The sequence below is a fragment of the Ischnura elegans genome, chromosome 5, assembly GCF_921293095.1.
Source record: "Ischnura elegans chromosome 5, ioIscEleg1.1, whole genome shotgun sequence".
Classification (NCBI taxonomy): Eukaryota; Metazoa; Arthropoda; class Insecta; order Odonata; family Coenagrionidae; genus Ischnura; species Ischnura elegans.
Window position 1 is genome coordinate 19,313,583 of NC_060250.1, and position 22,018 is coordinate 19,335,600.

A 22,018-nucleotide genomic window follows, 5' to 3' on the forward strand; every position below is an offset into this window, starting at 1 on the left:
GCAGCAAACCAACACAGTGGTTTGGTTCTTGCCTGTGACGTGATCCCTAAAGTTATGGCCATTCAAGATTACTTTTCTGTTTCATTGGAGAAGTGTTTTTTCATTTACCGTTATGTTAGAAAAGTTCCACAAGTTAAAATCCGAGTCTATTGCTCTTAATCAAATGAATAGCATTTTGGGATTGGGTTGTTGTGGTTGCTAGAGTTTTGGCTTCTTATCCTATGGGCCCGCGTTCACATCCCAGCAGTGGCTGAGAATTTTCAGAGACTATCCGATCTCTGCTTGAGTGCTACTTGGAGGACTCATAATCCATCCGTCCAATGGGAGGCTCAGCCTTCATCCCCTCGGTGACTTTCAACAAGAGCAGGCTGGTGCTGATGCCAAGTTTCTCTCCAACCTTCCTTTGTTGCACAAATGGCCTTATTTGCCGGTCGCCTCCAAAAACTTTTACCATAGGAATAGCATTTCTCATTAGTGCAAATATACTTCTAGGAATTTTGAGATAGGTTTTGCATGTTAGTGTGGAACTAATGGGAAGACAGAAAATATGTACCTACATGCATTAAGAGTTCCCTCAAAGTCAGGATGAATCTTTCCTTATTCCCTGATCCTGAAATTTCTCTCCATTGTATCCTGGAGGACAATCTGCTGTGAAACATGCCTCTCAATCATTTGATAATTTTAGTTCAGGCTAATGGCAGCAGGTGTTCAAATTCATACCTTTAAGCAACATGAGTCCTAAACACTTTGTATGTACTTCGTATTTATTCAAGAACTATTATTTTTGGTATGCTTCGATTTTTTCAGGGCTTTTCAACTGTTTTTTATGGATTAAACTCTTTTTTTGGGATATTTTGTTTGACTCAAAATGAAAATCTCTCACTGGTACAGCATTAAAAAAGTCAGATGAAAAAAAATGGAATTGTGTACATATAGTCTTATTTTGTCACTATGCTGTGCTTCAGAACTTACCTACTCTGTGATATTTGAGCGGAAACTTAATGTATTTTCCTATCTTTTCAGGTGCCTGTACAGAGAACTTGTGGAAATAGTATTGTTGAAGATGGTGAGGAGTGTGATTGTGGTACCATTCATGAGTGCCCAGAAGTGGATCCATGTTGTGATCCAATTACCTGCAAGCTTAATAAAGAAGCTGAATGTGCCTCTGGTCCTTGTTGCGACAATTGTCGGGTCAGTATTGCATTCAATAATTGCTCTTTTTCTTCTTATTTTCTATTTAAACTCTCTCTCTGGCTAGTATCTGTATTCATATCAATATTCTCTATCGTCCATGGGCCTCTTTTCAACACCATCGTGTTGAATGAGCTGTAGAAAAAGAGGCATTCTAGCTACACAGTAAATTCTATTCATTTTTTGAGCATGGATTTTCATTTAATTTTATGTATAACTAATCGCAGAGTCATAGTATACATAATGTACCAGCTGTGAATTTCTAATCAGATAATGCTTAAATTTTTTGTTTGCTTACCTGCCTATTTGGTGTCGTATACTCTTTGTCTCCTACAGGTCTTAATCAGTTCAAGTGTATTCCTACCTGCAATTATTGTTAACTTATTATAGGTCAGTTCATGATGCCATTGAAAAAAATCAATAATTGTCATTTTGAATATTGTTCATTATTTACACAAGTGGATTTCCAGGAGTAAAATTCCAGGAGTAAAATTTTTCTATATGAAAGTTACTATTTTCTCTTCTTCAACTAATGTGAACTATATGAGCTGTTTGGCAATACTATGTGAGCTGTTTGGCAATCAGATAAGGGTAAAATTTCATTCAAATTTATCAAATCAGAAAGAATGCAGAATGCGTATCAGTTTTGTTATTATTGTAAAAAGGAGAATTGGATTAAGACTTGTTCATGCACTAAGAAAACTCACATTCTTCTTCCTTGATAATACACTAATCCTTTTGAAGGTTGAGCTATCGATGAAATGTATGTAGTACGTGTTAGCTTTGCAGTAGAAAGGTCTTCAAAATTTTTTGTTTGCTACCCACTCACTGATTTTTTTATTTTTAAAATGCTTCTTTATGTCGAAATATAGGAATATGCATTATAAATTTATTATATGGGTTCTTCTATCAAACTTTTACTAATGAGTCCTATTGAAATAATATTGGTGCGAGAATTTGAAGAGAAAGAAGATGGATAAAAAATGTTAATTAATCTTCGTCATGACAACATAAGTACTGATTTATACTGAAGCGAGTGGCCATTAGGTCCCAGATGAAATACTTTCAAATATATAAATAATATTCCCACGCTATCTGTACAATAAGTATTATCATTTCATGATCTCTGCATTTCTTCAGGGTTTCCTTCTGCGTCAGCTTGTTTGTAGACAAGAGTTTCGCTGGCTACCCTGCCAGCGTCTTCAGGTCGAGGGTGTCGGCTGTCGGTTTCTGCCTCGCTTATATCCCGTAGGCTGGATGGGAGCTGCACTGTGATTGGCTGTCTGAATGGGCGCTTCTCTCTGATTGGCTCTCTCTTTGATTACTCTTTCCCACGCGCTGTGAAGGAAGTATCCATCTTCTCTATTGAAATTCAATGGTGTTTTTTGAATTTCTATGGCTTCCCTGATTTGTCTTGGGAAGTATCGGCACTCCTCAACTAAAAGTTTCTTTTCCTCAAATTTGATGTTGTGGCCAGGTCGGAACCGTGCATGGTCGGAACCTGGCCATGACATCAAATTTGAGGAAAAGAAACTTTTAGTTAAGGAGTGCCGATACTTCCCAAGACAAATCAGGGAAGCCATAGGAATTCAAAAAACACTATTGAATTTCAATAGAGAAGATGGATACTTCCTTCACAGCACCTGGAAAAGAGTCATCAAAGAGAGAGCCAATCAGAGAGAAGTGCTCAGTCCGACAGCCAATCACAGTGCAGCTCCCATCCAGCCTACAGTATATAAGCGAGGCAGAAACCGACAGCCGACACCTTCGACCTGAAGACGCTGGCAGGATAGCCAGCAAAACTGTTGTCCACAAACAAGCTGACGCGGAAGGAAACCCTTAAGAAATGCAGAGATCAAACCATCGCCGCGGAAACCTACGTTCTAACATTATCATTTCATATTTTACTATTTCAACTAATTTTTAAAGTTGTTAAAATTCTTTCCCTTTCAAATCCCCTCTAGTTGATACATTTATGTTTATAATAAAAATTAAAAGATCTATAAGTCTCCTTCATATGATTTTTTTTTTATGATCAAAGTCCTTTTCAGTATAATTGAGCTATGGATTATAATTTTTACAATAATGCAACGTTTTATTAATTGTTATATACCGCTAATATGCAAATATATCAAGTACTTGAAATATATTGGAACATGTATGTTGTTCCACTTTTGCCCTGGAAAAGAAATCATGGTTTTCTTTCTTCTTGTAAGGCCTCAGGCATGACAAGGGAGATTCAAATATGTTACATTTGCTAAGCATTTAAACATTTTAATCCAGCATTGTGCTAAAGGAATAGCTTTTCTTGCTAAGATTCTTCTAGAATACCTCTCTTTTAAGCAGGGATAATCTTTGCCTCTTTCCAAAGGGATTCTCGCTATGCTCATTGTATGGAGTACCTTTAAAAAATTGTGGAGACCCTACATGCAAATAGTTTCATAAAAAGGAGTTAATTATTTTTTTGTTTGCCAACTATTGTCACTTTTTCAACAGCATTCATTATACTCTATGATTCAGAGTAATTTAATACATGAGATATATCATTTTATACTTAAAATATAAATTATTTGACTGGAAAACTTACTCTGGTTAATAATACCAGGACACAGTATAAAATTTTTGGGTACTTCTCTATTTTGCAATGTAGATTTTTACTATCTTGGATAATTCAATTATTGGGTATTTGTTTCATATAATTTTGGTTATTTAATGTATTGAAGGAAATGAATGATTCCTTTGGCAACTGTTGATTAAATAACTCGGGAATGTGGCCAGTTATGTGTTACGATCATGAGTGGTGAGTCCACCAACCTATTCAATACTTTGGGTTTCCCTGATTGTGGCTGAGAGCCAAGAATAATTTTTCAGTGGTAAGGAAGCTGTGTTTACCCTTACGAGTGAAAGTGGAGCTGCTCATTCAAAAATACTTCAGTGCTTGCAGCTTCATTTCATCAAATATGCCTATATATGTTGTATATCCACCTCACATTAAAAGGTTGCATGTGGTTCTTTGTGTAATGTTGATTTTGCATGGGCTTCCTATTGACGTCAGCTCTGGTTTTATGATAGCTTATGCAAGGCCTTCTATGTCAGGTCTCCAACAGTTTTGAATAAAGAGGAAATGGGGATTCCAGGTCAATAATTTTTTTCGATGTGTTAAGAATTTTGTAGGCACCTTTTACATTGCAATTCAAAATTTATGTTCAGTGGGTAGACAGGCATATGCATTTGGTACATATACTAAGAATCTTACATGTATGGATAATCACTTTGATAGTTGTGACCTTAAGATTCTGAATTTGATTGCAATTATAGAGACAGATTCAACTTCATGTGTAGAGAAAGTTATCTCTTATCTTCCATAACTGTAAAAACTTCCATAACTATTAAAGCCACAGAAAAGTAAAAAGCAAAGTACATGTATCATTTTGTGGATAAATTTAATTTGCAATTTTTTTACTCCGATACTTTATTTTACCATTGTATCAGAAGTACATATTTTTTATGAAGCCTTAGGTATTCTTTACTATTTACTGTTACACTTAATGACAAATTTTCCTTGTTCAGTATCATACTATTGGTATAAGGCTTAATTCCTATTTCTAATTGGAAGGAATGAGGTTTGCAAATTTTATCTTGCTAAGCTATCATAAAATTATGTGCTCATTATGTTGAAATCATTGTCATCCATTATGCAAAGACCTCATATTGGCTTATCAAAAGGAAGTGAGGGATAAAATCCATCAGAATATCCTTGAACGTCACTCGATTAACTGATTCGTAATCTGGAAGTAATTATTTTCACATATTAAAATACCACCCAAGCTTATATTTTATGATTTTTGGTTGGAAAATTGTATGTAGTATACTAATTTACTTGCTTATGTTATCACATCCTCCAATCATCCATTTATAACCATTCATTAAGCCTTAGAGTATTTGTAAAGGGACGCTTTATGTATTCATTTTCTGCATATTTTTTCCGCAAATAATAATGACTTCTCTGAACTGTTCTCTTTGTTAGTGCTTTTTCTGCCATCATATAATCGTCTTGCTTTTTAAGGGTGTAGCAGATTGGAGAAGGTAAGGTGATGCAGCACTTGTGATTGCAGCAATGTTATGATATTGCTTAAACCCTAGATGGTGCCAATGATCATTGACCCTTGTTAAATGCACTGTATTAAATATGCACTAGTTGTCTCTCTGTGAATGTGTTTGTTCGATGCTGCGTGTTGAATTAGATTCCAGTTATGTAGCTATATAAATCCTCCAACACCCTATTTAATAGTGAGTGAATGTTGCAAGAATCATGTGATTTCAAAGGAATCCTTGAAAAATATTTCAATATCTCTAATAATGTATCAAACAGCTTCGTGCTCGTGGAGTTGTCTGTCGGGATGCTGTCAATGAATGTGATTTGCCTGAACATTGCAACGGAGAGACTGGTCAGTGCCCACAAGATGTCTTCAAGAAGAACGGGAATCCTTGTGGAACTAACACTGGATATTGCTTTAACGGCGTTTGTCCAACTCTTAATATTCAGTGTGAGCAGATATGGGGGTATGGTGAGTAATTGTTTTATTTTTCTTAGTCCACAGTAGCTCATTTGCTCATCAATGTAATGTTTATTTAACCCAAATATTCAATTATTTATGTACTTAATATTATGTATAATTTTCCAGGTGGTGTTGCTGGGGATAAACAGTGCTATGAACAATTTAATTCTAAAGGTTCTATCAATGGCCATTGTGGGACAGACAATAATGGCCAATACAAGAAGTGTGAACCAGAGTAAGTCATATGAAAGGACTTTATTCATGTTTTAAGTTTTTCTCTTGCTAACTCAGTAACATATTCAGTTATGTGAAACCATGTTTTCAGTCATGTAACTCCATGTCTTTGCTAAATATTTGCCCTATATTACATACCAAAGATCTGTCTTAAAATACTTTCTTTGGATTTCTCAAATGGAAGCATGATTCCTTTTTCTGTGGTTTAAAATGTATGCATGTTTTAATACTTAACTCCTCATTTGTGGTGACTTTAGATTTTTATTATAATAACAGATATTTCTCAGTATTAAATATTAGTCCTCAATTGAATATATTAATTATTTCTTGTACTAGTACATATTTACATCTTCATGTTTTGTTTGAAAATTCGCTCAAGTTATCAATCCACCAATTTAACTTCAAGTTTCTGAAAGCTAACATAGAAGGTACTTCAATAGCTCACCAGAAGTATTCTACTTTTCAGTCAATAAGAATCTGCCTGTTTTTTTTTAATTCTTTCAATAATTTCCTTTTTATCTTAAAAGCATTATGGTGGAAAGATTGAGAACACATTTAAATTACTTGATTGGGGTTTCCAAAATTGGTCAGTTTTATTTCATGCTCTAATTTCTTTTTAGGAATGTCCGATGTGGATCTCTTCAGTGTCAACTAGGGAATCGTTACCCAATTGTTGCTGGCATGGACCAACTCTACTCTAGAACCATCATATCAATCAAAGGAGTGGAGTATGAGTGCAAGTGAGTAAAAGTTTACTAAATCAAAAAAAAAATTAGTGTGGTAATTTTGTACATTTAGACTGTGTCTAGTAAGAAGTTTTAGCATAGACTTGATGAAAGGAGGTGTAAATTTTTGGAACTAATTGTTAATAAAAATGAACTTAAACTCTTGGTAATACATAGTCATCAGAAATTAAAATCATCGCTTTGTATTGTGTACATTTGTGATTCATCGAATTTTTATTAAACTACGTGAAACCAGGGATTTTAACAATTTATATATGTCAATAAATTGATTATTTTCATCGATTTTTATATTTTTTCTCAATTTGATACAAAAATGGAGTTACTCAGCTGAAATCCTAGGCTCAAGTGTAATATTTGCAATATCTAATCATTTTTTCGAAGGAACCTGTTTACTATAATGACATTTTTTAAATTATGATGATAAAAAAACATGAATTCCTGTTTTGACCCACTTAATGTCAATCAGGCTGAATTTTAAGTTAACCAGGGAGGTTTGTATCCTACTGATACGGCTACCAGCATAACAAATTGTGTTGCGGGTCACGGTGTTTCAAGGATGTTTATTGAGTTGCGTGTTTTTCATTTTATCATTACGAGGACTGGTGCTTCCTGCTCGAGTCGTCTTTTTTGGTGACGGATTTCTCTCTTAATACTCATTTTATCTCATTCAGATTTTCAGAGCATATTATTTACACCCTTATCAACATTTAATTTGTCTCAAATTTGAAAATTTTGCCTCATAATTCACTCTCATACAAATATTTTAAATCTGAAAAATAGACAAATGCTGAAAACGGTCCTCAATATAAACACTTTTCAAGGTGATAGGATAAGTTTTAAAGGAGTAATATGTCACTGAAAAAAGCAAAATATAATCAGTATAAATACAATCAGTCATCTTAACTCCGATTTTATAGAATCACATGTTCATTTTATTGTTGTCATTGCTTTTCAGGGCCACTAGTGGAACCATTGACCTGCCAGAGATCCCTGATATGGGCTTAGTCAGAGATGGTACTCCATGTGGAGATAATTTGGTAAGATATTTGCTATCTTAAATTTTTTATTGGCATGATTCTTTGTTAATTATCATCAGTTGATTCATCATTGTGCATTACTTTCAGAAGCAATAATTTATGCATTAGACATTACAATTTTATTCCATTCTATTGGATTTTTCTTTTTATTCCTTTTTAGTTGCTGTTTGTAAAGGTGTAGTGTTTAATGCTAGTATTGAAAATGTTCTTGGAACAAGGCTTTTCATGCCCATATTTTTTTATTTGTACCTTGCAAATTTTATGCTTTGTAATTTAAAATAGAAATGGATACTTAACTTCTTGTCAATAATGGAGATTAGAAATGTTGTCATCATTTTATATACGTATAACTAATTTATGAATTCCGGGTAATGGTTTTCTCTTGTGATGTCTGTTATGACGCATGCTTTCCATGGATGCAAGTTCTGGATAATGTTTCTTGTTTCCATTTGAATTTCAGATATGTGTCAATCAAACATGCACTAGTATATTTCCTCATATTGATCAAGGGAAATGCCCCAGCAACCACAATAACCATGAATGTTCAGGCCATGGGGTGAGTACTCGCAATGTATTTATGATACATAAATGTGCTTGAAATGATAGAAGGTAATAATGACATAGATTGGCTTCTTGAAAAATATTATTCATGCATTCATAAATGAAAAATATGCTATATTTTCTGTGATTTTACTCTCATATAGAGGTGCGTCAATCGATCAGAGATTGATTTTTCAGTGGATTAATCCATGCCAAGCACTCCTCAGTAGTTACTCAACCATTTTAGATAAAAGGAATTTTTTGAATATCAATCTCATGCTTAGGTTGTTCAAGATTTGTTTTGTTTTATTTTCTTGGTTATGATATGGCGACCATTTATCAACAACAGTACAGAGAGTTTTCTGAGCTTTCAAGTAAAGAAAATTTGCTATGCATTTAATGTTTGGGACTGTGTATAAACTTATTACCCAAAAACGGTTCATAATTCCTTTTGATTTTTATTGCCAAAGCTATTGCTAAAGTTGAAAATGCAAAAATAGCTAATTTTCATGATTTTGGTGGAAGAATTAATGTTTTGAAATTCTTCATACATACTTATAAAGTGCATTTTCATGACGTACTGTGTGTCAAAATAATTTTTTAAGGATTAGCCATAAACTGCCGTAATTCATTTTGTGTTGTCAGGAAAATGCAAACTCTTAAATTTTTGTAATTTTCAAAGTCAAATGTCCCAATGTCCAGTTAGGTAGTAGTTAATAATTCTGAAATTATCATATAAAACTTATGTGCCTTTGGATAAAATTGCTTCATGCTGTAGTTATATGATATATTCATGGCTTCTTGGGATAAATTATGCATATTTATGAATACAATTAAATTTTGGCCATTATTATGTGATAAATATGAGCTTCTCAAACTTGGCTTTTCATTCAAGGTCTGTACAAATGTCAACAAGTGTTACTGTGAAATTGGTTGGAGTGGCTCAGACTGTTCAATTCAGTTTGAAGTCACAACCCCCGTAACAACTGCTACTATCACTCAAGTAGAAAAATCTAAGACGAATGACCTTGAAAGTAAGATGGAGAAAAAAGAGACCCCTTATGGTAAGTGTCGTTTGAATGATATTCCTCTTTATAAGTGATATAGAATTCCATATCAAGTGATTTTTTAAATTAATTTCCAATGATTGTTTTAATTTTGTGATTTTTTTGCATTATAGTTTTTTCTAATAATAACATATTGAGAATTTCTTGAAAGTTGGATGCTAAAGCTAAATTTCTGAAGTCACTTCAACATTTTTACAAAACATTTCCCTACTTTACATGGATAAGAAAACATAATGAATGTGTAATGAAAAAATATTAACATTGAATTCTGTAGTAAATGACTCTTTAGTTGTGTCATCAATCATGGGGTTGGAGGAAAATTTGTATTTTGGATTGTCTCCTTTCATATGACTGTCAAATGATGAAGAATTATGCCATGAATGTTCTTTTTTGCAGGACCAAGTGCTGGAGCTGCCATCTGTGTTTTAATTTATTCCTTGTTTTCTTACTGGAATTCTTTGGAGATTCATTTCTTTCATAAATCCATATTATCATTTCTTTCTTATTATTCTTCCATTATAACATTTCAGTCAAATTCATTTTTGCTATCATATTCATCATTATTGTCACCATACCAGTTGCTATGCTTACTATTTTCACATCTTAAGGTGTTAGAAGGGTGTCAGTAGTGTTCAATATTAGATAGTTCCATAAATTTTTTTCTCCAAATATTTGTTTAGAAATGAGATCTATGTGAACTGATGTGATATTTTTTGCCTAAGATTTTTACAATCCTCTTCATCAGCTCAGTAAATATCCATTTTGATCCATCTCTCTTTTCTATAACAATTGTATTTGAGAATTGTGTGAGTATGTCTTGCTAATCAAGCCGTTTCATTGCAGGAGGGAGCAATAACAACCTCAGTACCCTGTCTATGGTGTTTATTCTGGTAGGGGTGGTTAAGGGAGTCTTCATTTGCTTTGCACTAATGGCTGTTTGCTACAGGTACAGTGTCGGAGATGTAGTTCCCTTTGCTTGTATCCAGGGTAGACTTTGCTGTTGTGCTTCATGTGTAATTTGGAAATATCCCCGAGCAGTGGTATCCTGGTGTACTCCATGTCTGATTGAGAAAATGTCGCTTTGTTGTTTGTCTTGAGAGAGTGAGTGTACGGTGTGTGAGCTACTAAATGTACATTTTTGCAGTTTTTTTAAGGTCATCCAAACCAACAGACTTGAATGCTAGATATGTTAGTCCTTAGCTGAATTCAGTGCTCCATATCGCTATAATTGCCTCTTAATGTGGCTAAAATTGCACCTCTCTATTCTTGAGGTATTTCTGTTAAATTTGAATACTAAAATTGTATTTTCAATAGTTATTAAATGTTATTTTGGGCAACATTTTGGGTAAGAATGAAAATCTGTAACTCATCAGTTAAACCTCAAGAGCCTTCTCCACAAACGTCATTCAAGGGAAATAAATATCAGTGTGTCCCTGATGCTGAATTTATATTCGGTGCTTTATAAATTTTGCAAGTGTTTCCATTTTTTTTAATTTTCCTTTTTAAAGTGAGTTCCCTTACTTATTCTTTGTGATTGATTGCAGCTTTTATCATCTGCATATACTCCTGGTTTCATTTCATTTAAACTTGGGTCAATACCGAGGTTCTTTATACAATTGTCTTCACAGCAGTGTTCAATCCCAACATTTGTAGTATTCTTTACTGTAATTTAACTTTGTTACATAATGAAGCAGTGCATGAAGTCTTGCAGGAAAAAGTTAGCCACCATATTTATGGTATGGTTTCATGCCGCTTTACATCCACTTTCATATTTCATTTTTTGTAGCATTTGCTACAACTCAGAAATTTATTACCTAGAATTGTGTTCTTCTTTTTAATACATTAGTAAATTTTTTTTCCAAAAAACTTATGAAAATGCTGTCATTTTGACAGTGGCATCATTTTTAAGTATTTCACGTTACATGGAGAGCATAGTACCTTAGTGGGTAGAGAAATTCTTAAAGATTCTTGCTGAGCATAGTGGCACAGGGAAAGGAACTGGCCCTTCCCTCTAAATTTGCAGTGTTGTTTTGGTGAGCTCTACTCTCACTTATCCAAATAATTCATCATTGAGTACGTGATCTTTTCCACGTGTATCCTGAGGTCTGAAAGAATTTCTCAAATAGTATGAATTGTTGTGTACAGCATTGGAAGTACAAGCTTGCGATAATCTAAGCAAAATTTCACCATCAATACTAAATTGACTGTCTCATCTTAAATAATTCTTTTTATGAATTAAATAAATGTCATCATTTCATGATATAGGCTAAAACATTTTGAAGAATTGAAAAATATGTATGAGTCCATAACTCTTCCCATGAGTATTGGCCCAAGAATAATTTCATCCCATAACATCATTTCTTTCCCCCAGCCATATTTGCTGTTGTGTACTGATGCATATGCTCATCTCCTTGTAGGCTCATGGATTTTTTTTGTTTCAATTTTTTTTAAATCTGTTTACCTGTACATACTTCATCAAGAATCCTCTGTGTTGACATCAAGCTTCATGTTTCCATTGTAACAGAACAAAGAAAAATTTGTTGCCCAAAATGTCATTGACCAGTAGCTCAGATTCAAGTCTGTTCTCCTATCCTGCTGGCCCCATTGCAAAATGGGTGCGGCAACTGGCTTATTTGCAGTTTAACTTATTGGTGCTTTTGGTGACTGGTGCGTGTACAGACACTACATGTACCTCTTGGTTCTCTATGTTGTATTGGTCTATGTAGTTTGTGTTGCTCGTGAACGAGCAATTTGCCATGCGTTAATGCTGCTGACATGATTTCTTTTCTTTCTTTTTTTTCCTCTCTCTACTTTATATAACTGTCTGCATGATGATGTGGATCTTCCTCACATTTGCCTGGTGCACGCTGCTGCCCTCTGGTGCTCCGGTTTGTGGCGACCAACAATAACTGAATCACGAACTACGATGATGGGTGATGCACTAACCAACCCCTTGTGTGTTGTGCTGCCGTGCTTCATAACTGTTATCCGTGATGAACAAATATCAAAAACAAACAAACCCAACTAACGTACTGCAATCAAATACACAAATTCTCCTGTTCATTAAAAAAAAAAACAACTCATTCTACACATATCTAAAAATGGATATATGTGTCTTCAAAATGTTCGGAACTGCCACGTGCATATGTGTGTGTTAACATGAAAAATTAATGAATTTGTCTGCTGTGCAAAAAAAATTATACAAAATACCCCGGAACATGTGACATTTTTTCCTTGGGGAAAACATACGCTCTCACATACATTCGTTCGAAAAATGATAATGATACTTTTAAATTCACATGCACTGTGCAGAGAACTACCACAGTACAAATACAGTGTTCTTAGTGGGAATGCTGATGTCGGTGGTAGGGGGTGTGTTTATTGTATTTGCTCTGATGGCTCTCTGCTACAGGTCAGTCGTAGTACACAAAAACTTCTCCCTCTGCCTCAGGTTAGTGAGCAGAAACAAGGTAGCATTATTACCATAAATAGATACTAGCCATTAGATTAGTGGATGCACATTCCCAAAAAAATAAAATGTTCATGTTCTCTCTTCATGGGTATGTGTTTAAAAAAAACTCAATCGCTGTCATCAAATACATACCTCTTTTTAACGAGAATAATCCACGTGCCTTAATAGAGAAATCACTGATATAAAAATGCATCACCAAAGTACGCAATATCACACAGTTTTTGTTGCTATCTCCTTCAAGAAGTGCACTGTCTAAGTAGTTTTTTTGTGGTGTCTCACTGTTTGTAGTTTTGTGATTGGTCACTTATATGTTAATTTGATGACACTGATTGAAACAGTTAGCAGGCCAATAAAAAAAGGCATGTATGGAGTTAATGAAAATACTGTAGCTTTGTTTAAAGTAATTTCTGTAGTTAAATTTGAGAAATTCAAATGTGTATCTTTGAAACACTTATAACTATCCTGCATGCAATTACATGGTGGTTGCCTGAGAAAATGCTTCCTTGCTGTCTCTATACCTCTTGGAATCTATATTAAAAAAAGCTTTTAAATATCTGGCCTGTCTCTTGACCAGTATTTAAATGTACCAGTTCTTTCAGTGTTCTGTGTTGGAACCTCTATGTTTATCTGTTTTTAGTTGTTCTGTTCTTGTATCTTTCAGTGTGGTTGTGCCCAAGCCGTAGGTGTGTCTCGTTTTGTACGTATGTGAGTGTGCTAGTATGCGTGCGAGCGAGTATCTGTGCGTTTCACCCCTACCTCTCTCTCTATCTGTCTCTCTCTCTCTGTCTCCTTCTCTGCCTCACTCTTAATCTGATCATCTTTCTCTCTTCAATCCACTGCATAAGTAATGTATATACATGTATATATATTTATAAATATCTATATATACATACCATAATTATAAAAAGTTCTTGTATGTAATTATCAACATCCTGCTGTAAATACGGTAACTAGCCAAATACATGCACTTATTCCCTTAGTTGATTGCACATAAGATCAAGTACTCCTATTTTCCTTCGTTGAATGGAGGTTATATTTTCCCTTCTGTTGGTACGAGTGAGTGATAAAGTGACCCCTATGTGTGTTCCATTCTGTCACTCACTCATTGTTTAATCCTGTTTTAGATCGGTAGATCCAGCTTCATTTTTTGCTATTCTTTAATTGGCTTCATATTCACTGTGAAATTGCACTCTCAACTTCCATCGTTTTGATTTTCAAAACGATGAACTTTTCCCTGTTTAGTCATTTTTCTTGTTAAATTCATTTTTGGAATAATGCATCAAGTAGTAGCTAAGCCACATTATTTGAGGGGAAGTTCAACTTAAAATGAGTTCCTCTGCACTTGAATTTTGAGTGCCTAACCTCCACTAACATATAATCACATTTGTGCCTTAATATCAATAATTAGAATTTAGTTGCAAATATATATTTATATACATATATATTAGCAAACTCCTCTGGTTTATGCGAGGAGCAATATAACATGTTCAGTACCACTTAAACATTAGTTTCACTGATTTCTGCTCTGTAGATGCTCTGCTCAAAAGTTAACCATGAATATTGTATATTTACCCAAATAGGTTCAAGTAGTACCTACATTTCATGTTAATTTTACACCAAGGCTTTTTTTTTGAGTGTGCTGGATAAAATATGGCCATGTTTTTGCCACTTAACTCACTTGGTCAGCTTCAATTTATTAGTACGTATATTTGCCAAGTGCACTTCTTACAACTTGTATTTTAGGTTTTGACTCAATTTTGGTGCATATTTTCCTTTTAATGTGTTAAAACAGAATAATTTTGTAATTTGAATTTTCTTAAAAATAATATTGCATTAAATTTTTGACAAATATTTGGCATGGCATTCAGATAATGTTGTTGTTGTTAGCAGTTTCCTTTTTTGATATCATTTTGATAAAAAGTAGACATTGAAAATGTGTCTGTAGAGTAGTAAATAAGAACCAAGTTCCTGTGCAGTCAATCTGATCAAAAGAAACAATTCTCATAGCAAGTCCATATCCTCATTCACTGAGTCTGTACTAAGTACTTTATCTTCAATGAAGTATGAATTCAATAAAGTGAGATGCATTAGGATTGTGACTTCATCAAATAGCAGGTACTAATAAAAATGCCATGTTTACTTGGTCTTTGGGTTCTCGGAAACTTTATAATTACTTGAGCGTAGCTTGACTGCTCATATGATGTGTAATCATGGAAAAGAGTCACTTGATATTAAGTATTTAAATGTTTTATTTTAAAAAAAACAAAATGAAAGTTGATCCATTTCTGTGCATTGACTGTAGCCATGTAAATTTTTGCTTACAATTTTGACTTTTAAGTAATATTAACTAATTAACTAACGACCAATAAAGTTGGAAACATAGTGAAATGAATAAAATTAATTTCAAAGTCAAACTTATTCTTGATAAATTGTCAAATGAACCACATAACTTGTTCAACGAATTGAATTTCTTGTAACGTGATGAGGATACTGCTTTTAATCTTTCTATCAGAAGGAAGAGCACCATGCCGAAGTATGACCCACCATATGTGAAAAAGCCAATGGTGAAGAAGTTTGCAGGGAAGGGCCCCCCTAGTCATAACCCCGAAGAAGCAGCAATGGAAAGTGTTAACAAGATACTCACTTTTGGAAGTATGCCTTCATATAGGTAAGATTACACAGATGGTTAACTGTTGAAAGAACCTATGGATTTTAATACTACTGAGACATGTTATGTTGTAATCCACTCCATTTCAATACTTTGTTGTTATGTACTGTAATTAGACAGAACCGTATGTCATGTAATAATGTGATATGAGCTGGGAATTAACCCCCTGGGATCCTAAAGACCAATGTGTGGCATTTCTTCTCATTTATAAATAAATGATAATGTAGTGTGTGATATCTACTCATTTTATGCATCTGCCCTTTCCCAAAAGAGAGTAAGATCATTGCTCTGTTTTTACATATGCTCTGTTGAGTGAGTGGGATTGTGTGTATGCAAATGTATGAGTCCAACGCATATTTGTGGTCAGTATTATTTGCATTTCATTGTTTTTTTCTCGTTTAAGTGTATATTCTTTTTACTGCCATGAATTACATTTTTACAGTAATTATTGTAATGATCAAGTCTTCATTTAGTTGCTTCAATGCTGGATATTTTGATACAATTTGTGTGCAGACGGCTGGTTCTTAGTGCAGTCTGCTCATGTTCATGAACATGGCAAAGTGTAAATTATGCAAACCATTGTTTTGTGCTTTTTTCCAGTGGCTCATACATACTATAGTTTCAGATTTTTAGAAGTCCTTTTTTAAGGCTTTAATAGATCACTGCTGAAAATGAACTTGTAATGATGTTGGTGTTAATTTATTTTAAAATAATGAAATTTAAAGCAGTTATCAGTGTGTCCCTCAATTTGTATAACTGGCCAATAATACTGAATGTGAATTTAACAACTAAATAAATGTTTATGTACTTTCCTCATTAGGAGGAATTATGGCATACTAACTTAGAACAGTATACTAATGTTCAATTGCTCATAAAAAATATCAATAACTGTCAGTCATGTAAAAGCAATACTTCTGTAGAAATGTTACTTACATATATAAGAATTAACTTATTTAGAATCTAAAAATGGTGCTTTGTAACAACCTGCCAATAATATGATAGATCAATATTGTTAAATGCACAAAACAGTTCTGGAGGAATATATGTATATATCTCACAGTAAAATTGCTGTTTCTCTTACCATAAATTTAAATATTTTCATTATGATATCCAACTAACCTACTTTTTTCATAAGTGTATTAAAGTATGAGAAATAGAATTTCTATTTTATACCGCATATTTCTCTATCTAAACTTCAGTCAGTTTAGAAGAATAAACACACTTAATATTTGCTGTTATAATTCTAGTAGAGTCGAGTGTAAATCAAAATTTAAAGAAATATTTCAAAGATATGATGTGCCCTTTTATAATGTTAATCATTGTTGTACTGCCTTTTAAAGCAGATGTTATTTTCATTAATTACATGCCATGATTATCTGAAACTCATAACTATACAGTAGAGCCCTGTTATAACATATTTCAGCTAATACTTTTTAATTCATATTTAAGGCTCTGAATCTAATTTTAGATAAAAGCCTAACAAAACGTCAAAATTGTAACTAGTACCTCCTCTTTTAAAATTTTCAGAAAAATTTTATTGGCAATATTTCACTGTATTTTTATTGTGTATAGATAGCATACAAACAGTTGTGCATTTTTCTCTTCACAAAATAGATAATAGCAATTGCACATCCGCTAATTCAATAGCATTCCATGCTGTTTTAAATAGTATGTCTAATAATAAGTTCCCAAAAGCTATTAATTATGAGAAATCCAGTCTCAAGCACCTGTTGAATCTTAGTAAAATTGCAGTTTATTTAATTTTTTATAAGCACTTCATTGGTAAGCTGCAGTTTGACCTCGGAACCCTTGAAATTTGTTGATTGTTAAATCTCTGTTATTTAGTATTCCTCTTTTATGTTCAATCATAATTAAATTAATAAATTAAATTTATATGAACTAATAAAATTTAAATTAGTAATCAAATCTAATGATTTTTCGCTGAGTATCAAACGTAAAAATGTTCTTTAAAATCTGCATATTGATATGAAACATTCTTTTTTGCATATTTGGTGTATGCAGTCACTTGGAAAAGGTTGAAGGGTGGTGTGATCAATGCTATATATACAGTTTTCTTCTCCTTAGTCATATGTTTATTAAACATTTGGATCATGAATGTATTTGCCAATATGTTGACATCCAAGTGATTTAAATGTTTAAGTTAAGTTAAGCTCTGAGCATCAGTTCATTCAAGTGATTTGTAAATATGGCAATATTGCTCAAAAAAATTTGTTGATCATATTCTCATTGCCTTGAGAGCATTTGAAAAATCACTTCACATTTAAGTGTTGTTCAATTGATAATCACCTATACTGCATGGGTGTTCATTATAAATTTCCACGCCCACCTTATAACGGGGTTCTACTGTAATACTAATGAGGTCAATTTTAAGTGATCTAGTTTATTGATATATATTTACATAATTCGAATGCAAAACCAAAAGACATCTTGTCTCCTCTGTTGTTAGTCGGCCAGACGTTCAGACGCGGGTCCTCTACCGGCCAAGCAACCACTCGCATATGACAGCGGGAGGCTCATCACGCTTGCAGTTAGTTTATGTGGAATCTTGGTAAACACTGAGAACCCACAATTTTGACAAATCAGTCGGCAGTCTCGACAGTTGTTAGCTACGATGAGGAGATAATCTTGGCCGCAGCCAGGCTCGGCTAGAATCTCATTTAACGTGGTTAACCAACACCATTGTTCCATGAAATGAAATGGATCGTTGCCTTAACCGGAAATAATCTCTCCAGATTTGGAAAAAAAGAACATCTCTCAAAAAATCTGTTCACATTGTTTACCACACATTTGTTTGTGAATGTCAAATTTATGTTTTTAGTCTTGTTGTTGAGATATAAATTTAGCCCCAAAAGTCTGTTTTTATTTCTTTTTTTATGTCAAAGTCATTTTATAGAGTGAATGTTTGTAGTATCAACTTTTTTCTCAGTTTAGTAATTCCTTCCTTATTTAGAAAATATTGTTCATGCATATTGATCCACCCTTAGTATGAACTTTGCGAAATTAAATTCAGTTTGTTTGATTTACATTCACTAACTCTGCTCAGCTATAGTATTAAAACCATTAGCACACTCCTGCAACTTTTAAAAAGTTTGCTCTGGCAACATATTATAATGAGTGTGTTATTTGGTATACTTACTCAAGTATTGGCCATTGGTTAAAAGTATTTCTCTTAATTTCATGCTCTTCCTGTTTTGCAACTAAAATGGCTCTCAAATTAGCTTTTTCACTTTAGTTTTGCTATTCACAGTATTCGTTGTGTATTTATACTTCTTATTTTGAGGATCTTGATACATTGTACAAAGTAGTAGTGCTATGGAGTGATATATTGGCCAGCAGTACTGAGCAACAGGCAATCACTTGAGATGTTACTTTATTTTCAAGATAATTTCATGAATGCAATTGCATTGTAATTTTTTTCCAAAACCACTTCCTTGAGTAGAATTGTTTGTGCATTCTGCATGGTTGTTTTGTGTGCTGTAGCTGAATGATTTTGATGTTTGCTGGTATTATATAAAGTAATTTGAAGCACAATTGTATGCTCCTGTTTTTGTTATTTTCCCACCCCTACAGAGAGCACAAGCTACAGCAGTTGAAAAGACATGGCGGAGGGTCTGGAAGTGAGGAAGAAGCTGGACACTCAGGTATGTTGCCTTTCATATCATTCACTAGCAGTACAATTGACTCCAATGGTCCCTTCTTCAAACAGCGGGTATTTCATATGCTGCGGATTTTTTTAGGTTTGAAATTTCATGAAATGAATTTCAATCTTCGTAGCTCATAGGATTAAATCATGCTGGTTAAAATTAGCTCATGGAGATTTATCTCTCCTTTTATGTACCGACTTGTTTTTGTAGTCACACATCTCTGTGAAAGGAAGATCTGTCAACACACAGCATTTACGAGCATAGGATCTTTTAGGTGTACAGGAGCTTTGATCATGGTGGATAATAGTCAATACAATTTTTTTTCATGAGAAAAATTCTCCTTATAATAACTTCAAATCGTCATAGTTTATTAAATCTTATTCATGTTGTCCTACTTTTATTATTATTTAGTAAATTTTTCTGCATTATCGTTGTTTAGCCTGTTAGGTGCCAAAATGTTGGTCTAGCTCTTTACCTTGAAACAAGTTTCCTCATTCCCTTTTTATCAGGGATGAAGAGTGTAAGGCAGGTTTAGGTCATGGTACCATAAGTAATTTTCAATCCCTCCAACGTAACACAATGTATAAAAATCTTAAACATTGTTTTTGTCGAGGAAAAATATCTGATTAATTATTCAGGATTATTGCCTACACAAGACGAATGATTTAAATTGGGCTCACATTTTCCATCATGGCTGATACTTGTTTCATTTTTATTTATCAAGCTGATATTTTTAAAATAAAATATCTTATGGTTGAGACTTGTAAGCTCTCAAATTGTGTCTTAAATATGATATAAATATATCATGGGGTATAAAAGTGGAGTGGTTGTGATGCCAATTACTGCATCATAAATTACATCATTCTAATAGCCATATTAAAAACCATATCAATCAGCATTTTGTAATTCTGCTGAAATCTGACATAAATTTGGGTGCTCAATCCAGGCATGTTGCCAAGGGATTTGGAGGCTTCAGCCTCCAAAAAAAAAAGTTGTGGCCCCTTATGATGGATGTCCACGATGCATCTGCAGAGGCGGCCACTGACCCAGGGACACCTCTCCTCTGACACTCCATTTTTCAATGCAGTTACGGTTCATTACGTCCGCCACCACGTCACTTAGTCGAAACATATCGATAATGCTAGCTTTGAAGTTGAAAAATTATAATAAAATGACAGCAATGGCAGATGCAGATGTCTATGAGCACCTGGCCATATTAACTGCAGTTAAGTCCCGATTATCTGTGAGTGGATTATCTGTGTTGCAGATTATTCTCACGTGAGTTATATCCTCCTTCGATGTTTTCCTCAAACTTTATAATAATTAAAATCAGGCACAAAAACACCAGTATTATTGTATTTAAATGCAAAAACACAAGGTGTATTATTTCCATCAGAACTCACTTTGTAAAAAGTAATTATTTTCTTCACTTCCTGACAAGGAATGTGTCTCAATTTATTGTGGAATATTTCTTCAATGGGTACCAAACTTAAAATTATAAAATATTATTTACCATCTTTAAATGTATTTTTTCATGTCACAAATGCTCAATTATCGCCTTAGCCTGGCATGCCATTGAATTCAGTCAATGGGAACCAGAGATTTTCGTCACACTCAGGATATTGTTTACGATGGGACCAGTCATGGTCAAAACTCTCCTGGGCCCATTAAAATTAAGTTTGTATGCTTGCTTACTCCATTCAATACCCAACAATGGAAGACCAAGTGTATTTTTTTTATAGCAGGAATACCTAAATTGTTGTCTCTACAGTGTAAGGAATACAGTTGGAGAGCTTTAAATCCATAAGCTAGCTGAAAATGGGATATATAAAATGACTAGACTTCTGAGTAAAGGGAATAAAATCTTTCCATTTTCTTTTGCTAATTTAGGGCTGGTTTAGGAATGGGTCAGACTATCCTAGCCCCTAATACTATCCCTTATATACATTCCCAGTTCATCAAACCCATAATGTTCCTCCCTCTTAACATCTCCCCTCATTCATGGTTTCTTGCCTTCCTTGTCTCTTGAATTGCTAGCCTATATCTCCCCTGTATTTATATAATTTCTTCCGACACATTTTTTTCCTCAATGGACTTCCCAAGTGCTCCATTGGCTGAAGATATTGCACATTCACTCTCTTAAGTAACCCCACCTTCATCTAAATCCAATTGTTATTCATTGTGGCTTTTCTCTGAATCTCTCTCTTCAGAAGCTTCCTGTGATATCTTTTTTCTTCCTTGCTCTTAGTTGTCATGCAGTGCAATGAGGCAAAGAATGTCAGATTCTTAAATAGATCAATGTTGAAATAAGTAACAACCATCTAAATACTTTCTGTTGATTTTCAATTGAAAAAAAGAGAATATTTTGGTGGCAGAGAAAATATGAGCAGATTTTTTTCTTAATTTTTGGGAAATACACGTTTATTTTTCTCATAATTTCTTTTAAAAATCCCTTTAAATTCCATGAGTCTTCTTTTACCTCCTGAGAACAATCTATTTGACACCTTTAAAACTACATATCTGAAATGACATCAGAATTGGTCTAGCCTATAAAAAACCAGAATGGTTAACAATGGACTTGAGGTGCCCAGGAGTGTTTGTTATCTTTTTTTAATAGACCATAAATTTTGCGACCATTTAATGTTAAAATGGCAGTTTGTATTCCAAGTACTTAGGGAAGAGTAAATACCTGGGACACATTCACTTTCTTCATACTTGCTGTTCAGCAAGATATTTTTCAAACTTAGTACAGTACAGACATTTCTCCATTCCTCAGAAGTTTATGTTAGAAATCTATAAAAAGTAGAAATTTCTGAAATTGAAGTCTTTTTACCACTCT

At 33.7% G+C, this 22,018-nt stretch overlaps 1 protein-coding gene across 13 annotated transcripts in view; it reads left to right on the plus strand.

The window, feature by feature from the left end:
• Positions 1-22,018, plus strand: part of LOC124158546 (disintegrin and metalloproteinase domain-containing protein unc-71) — a 967,603-nt gene that overhangs the window by 929,474 nt on the left and 16,111 nt on the right. For 6 of the 13 annotated variants that reach the window (XR_006864826.1, XM_046533685.1, XM_046533687.1 and 3 more), the window contains 11 exons: positions 1,024-1,191; positions 5,564-5,759; positions 5,877-5,985; positions 6,605-6,724; positions 7,686-7,767; positions 8,228-8,323; positions 9,203-9,371; positions 12,687-12,825; positions 15,359-15,514; positions 17,982-18,062; positions 19,106-19,176. Coding sequence is in view for 12 of the 13 variants with exons in the window: in XM_046533685.1 (XP_046389641.1) it covers positions 1,024-1,191; positions 5,564-5,759; positions 5,877-5,985; positions 6,605-6,724; positions 7,686-7,767; positions 8,228-8,323; positions 9,203-9,371; positions 12,687-12,825; positions 15,359-15,514; positions 17,982-18,062; positions 19,106-19,176 (1,387 nt within the window). In the remaining variant the exon portion in view is untranslated. Of the gene's footprint in view, positions 1-1,023; positions 1,192-5,563; positions 5,760-5,876; positions 5,986-6,604; positions 6,725-7,685; positions 7,768-8,227; positions 8,324-9,202; positions 9,372-10,217; positions 10,321-12,686; positions 12,826-15,358; positions 15,515-17,981; positions 18,063-19,105; positions 19,177-22,018 lie in introns of all 13 variants that reach the window. The other 7 variants (XM_046533688.1, XM_046533697.1, XM_046533690.1 and 4 more) reach the window with 5 other exon arrangements.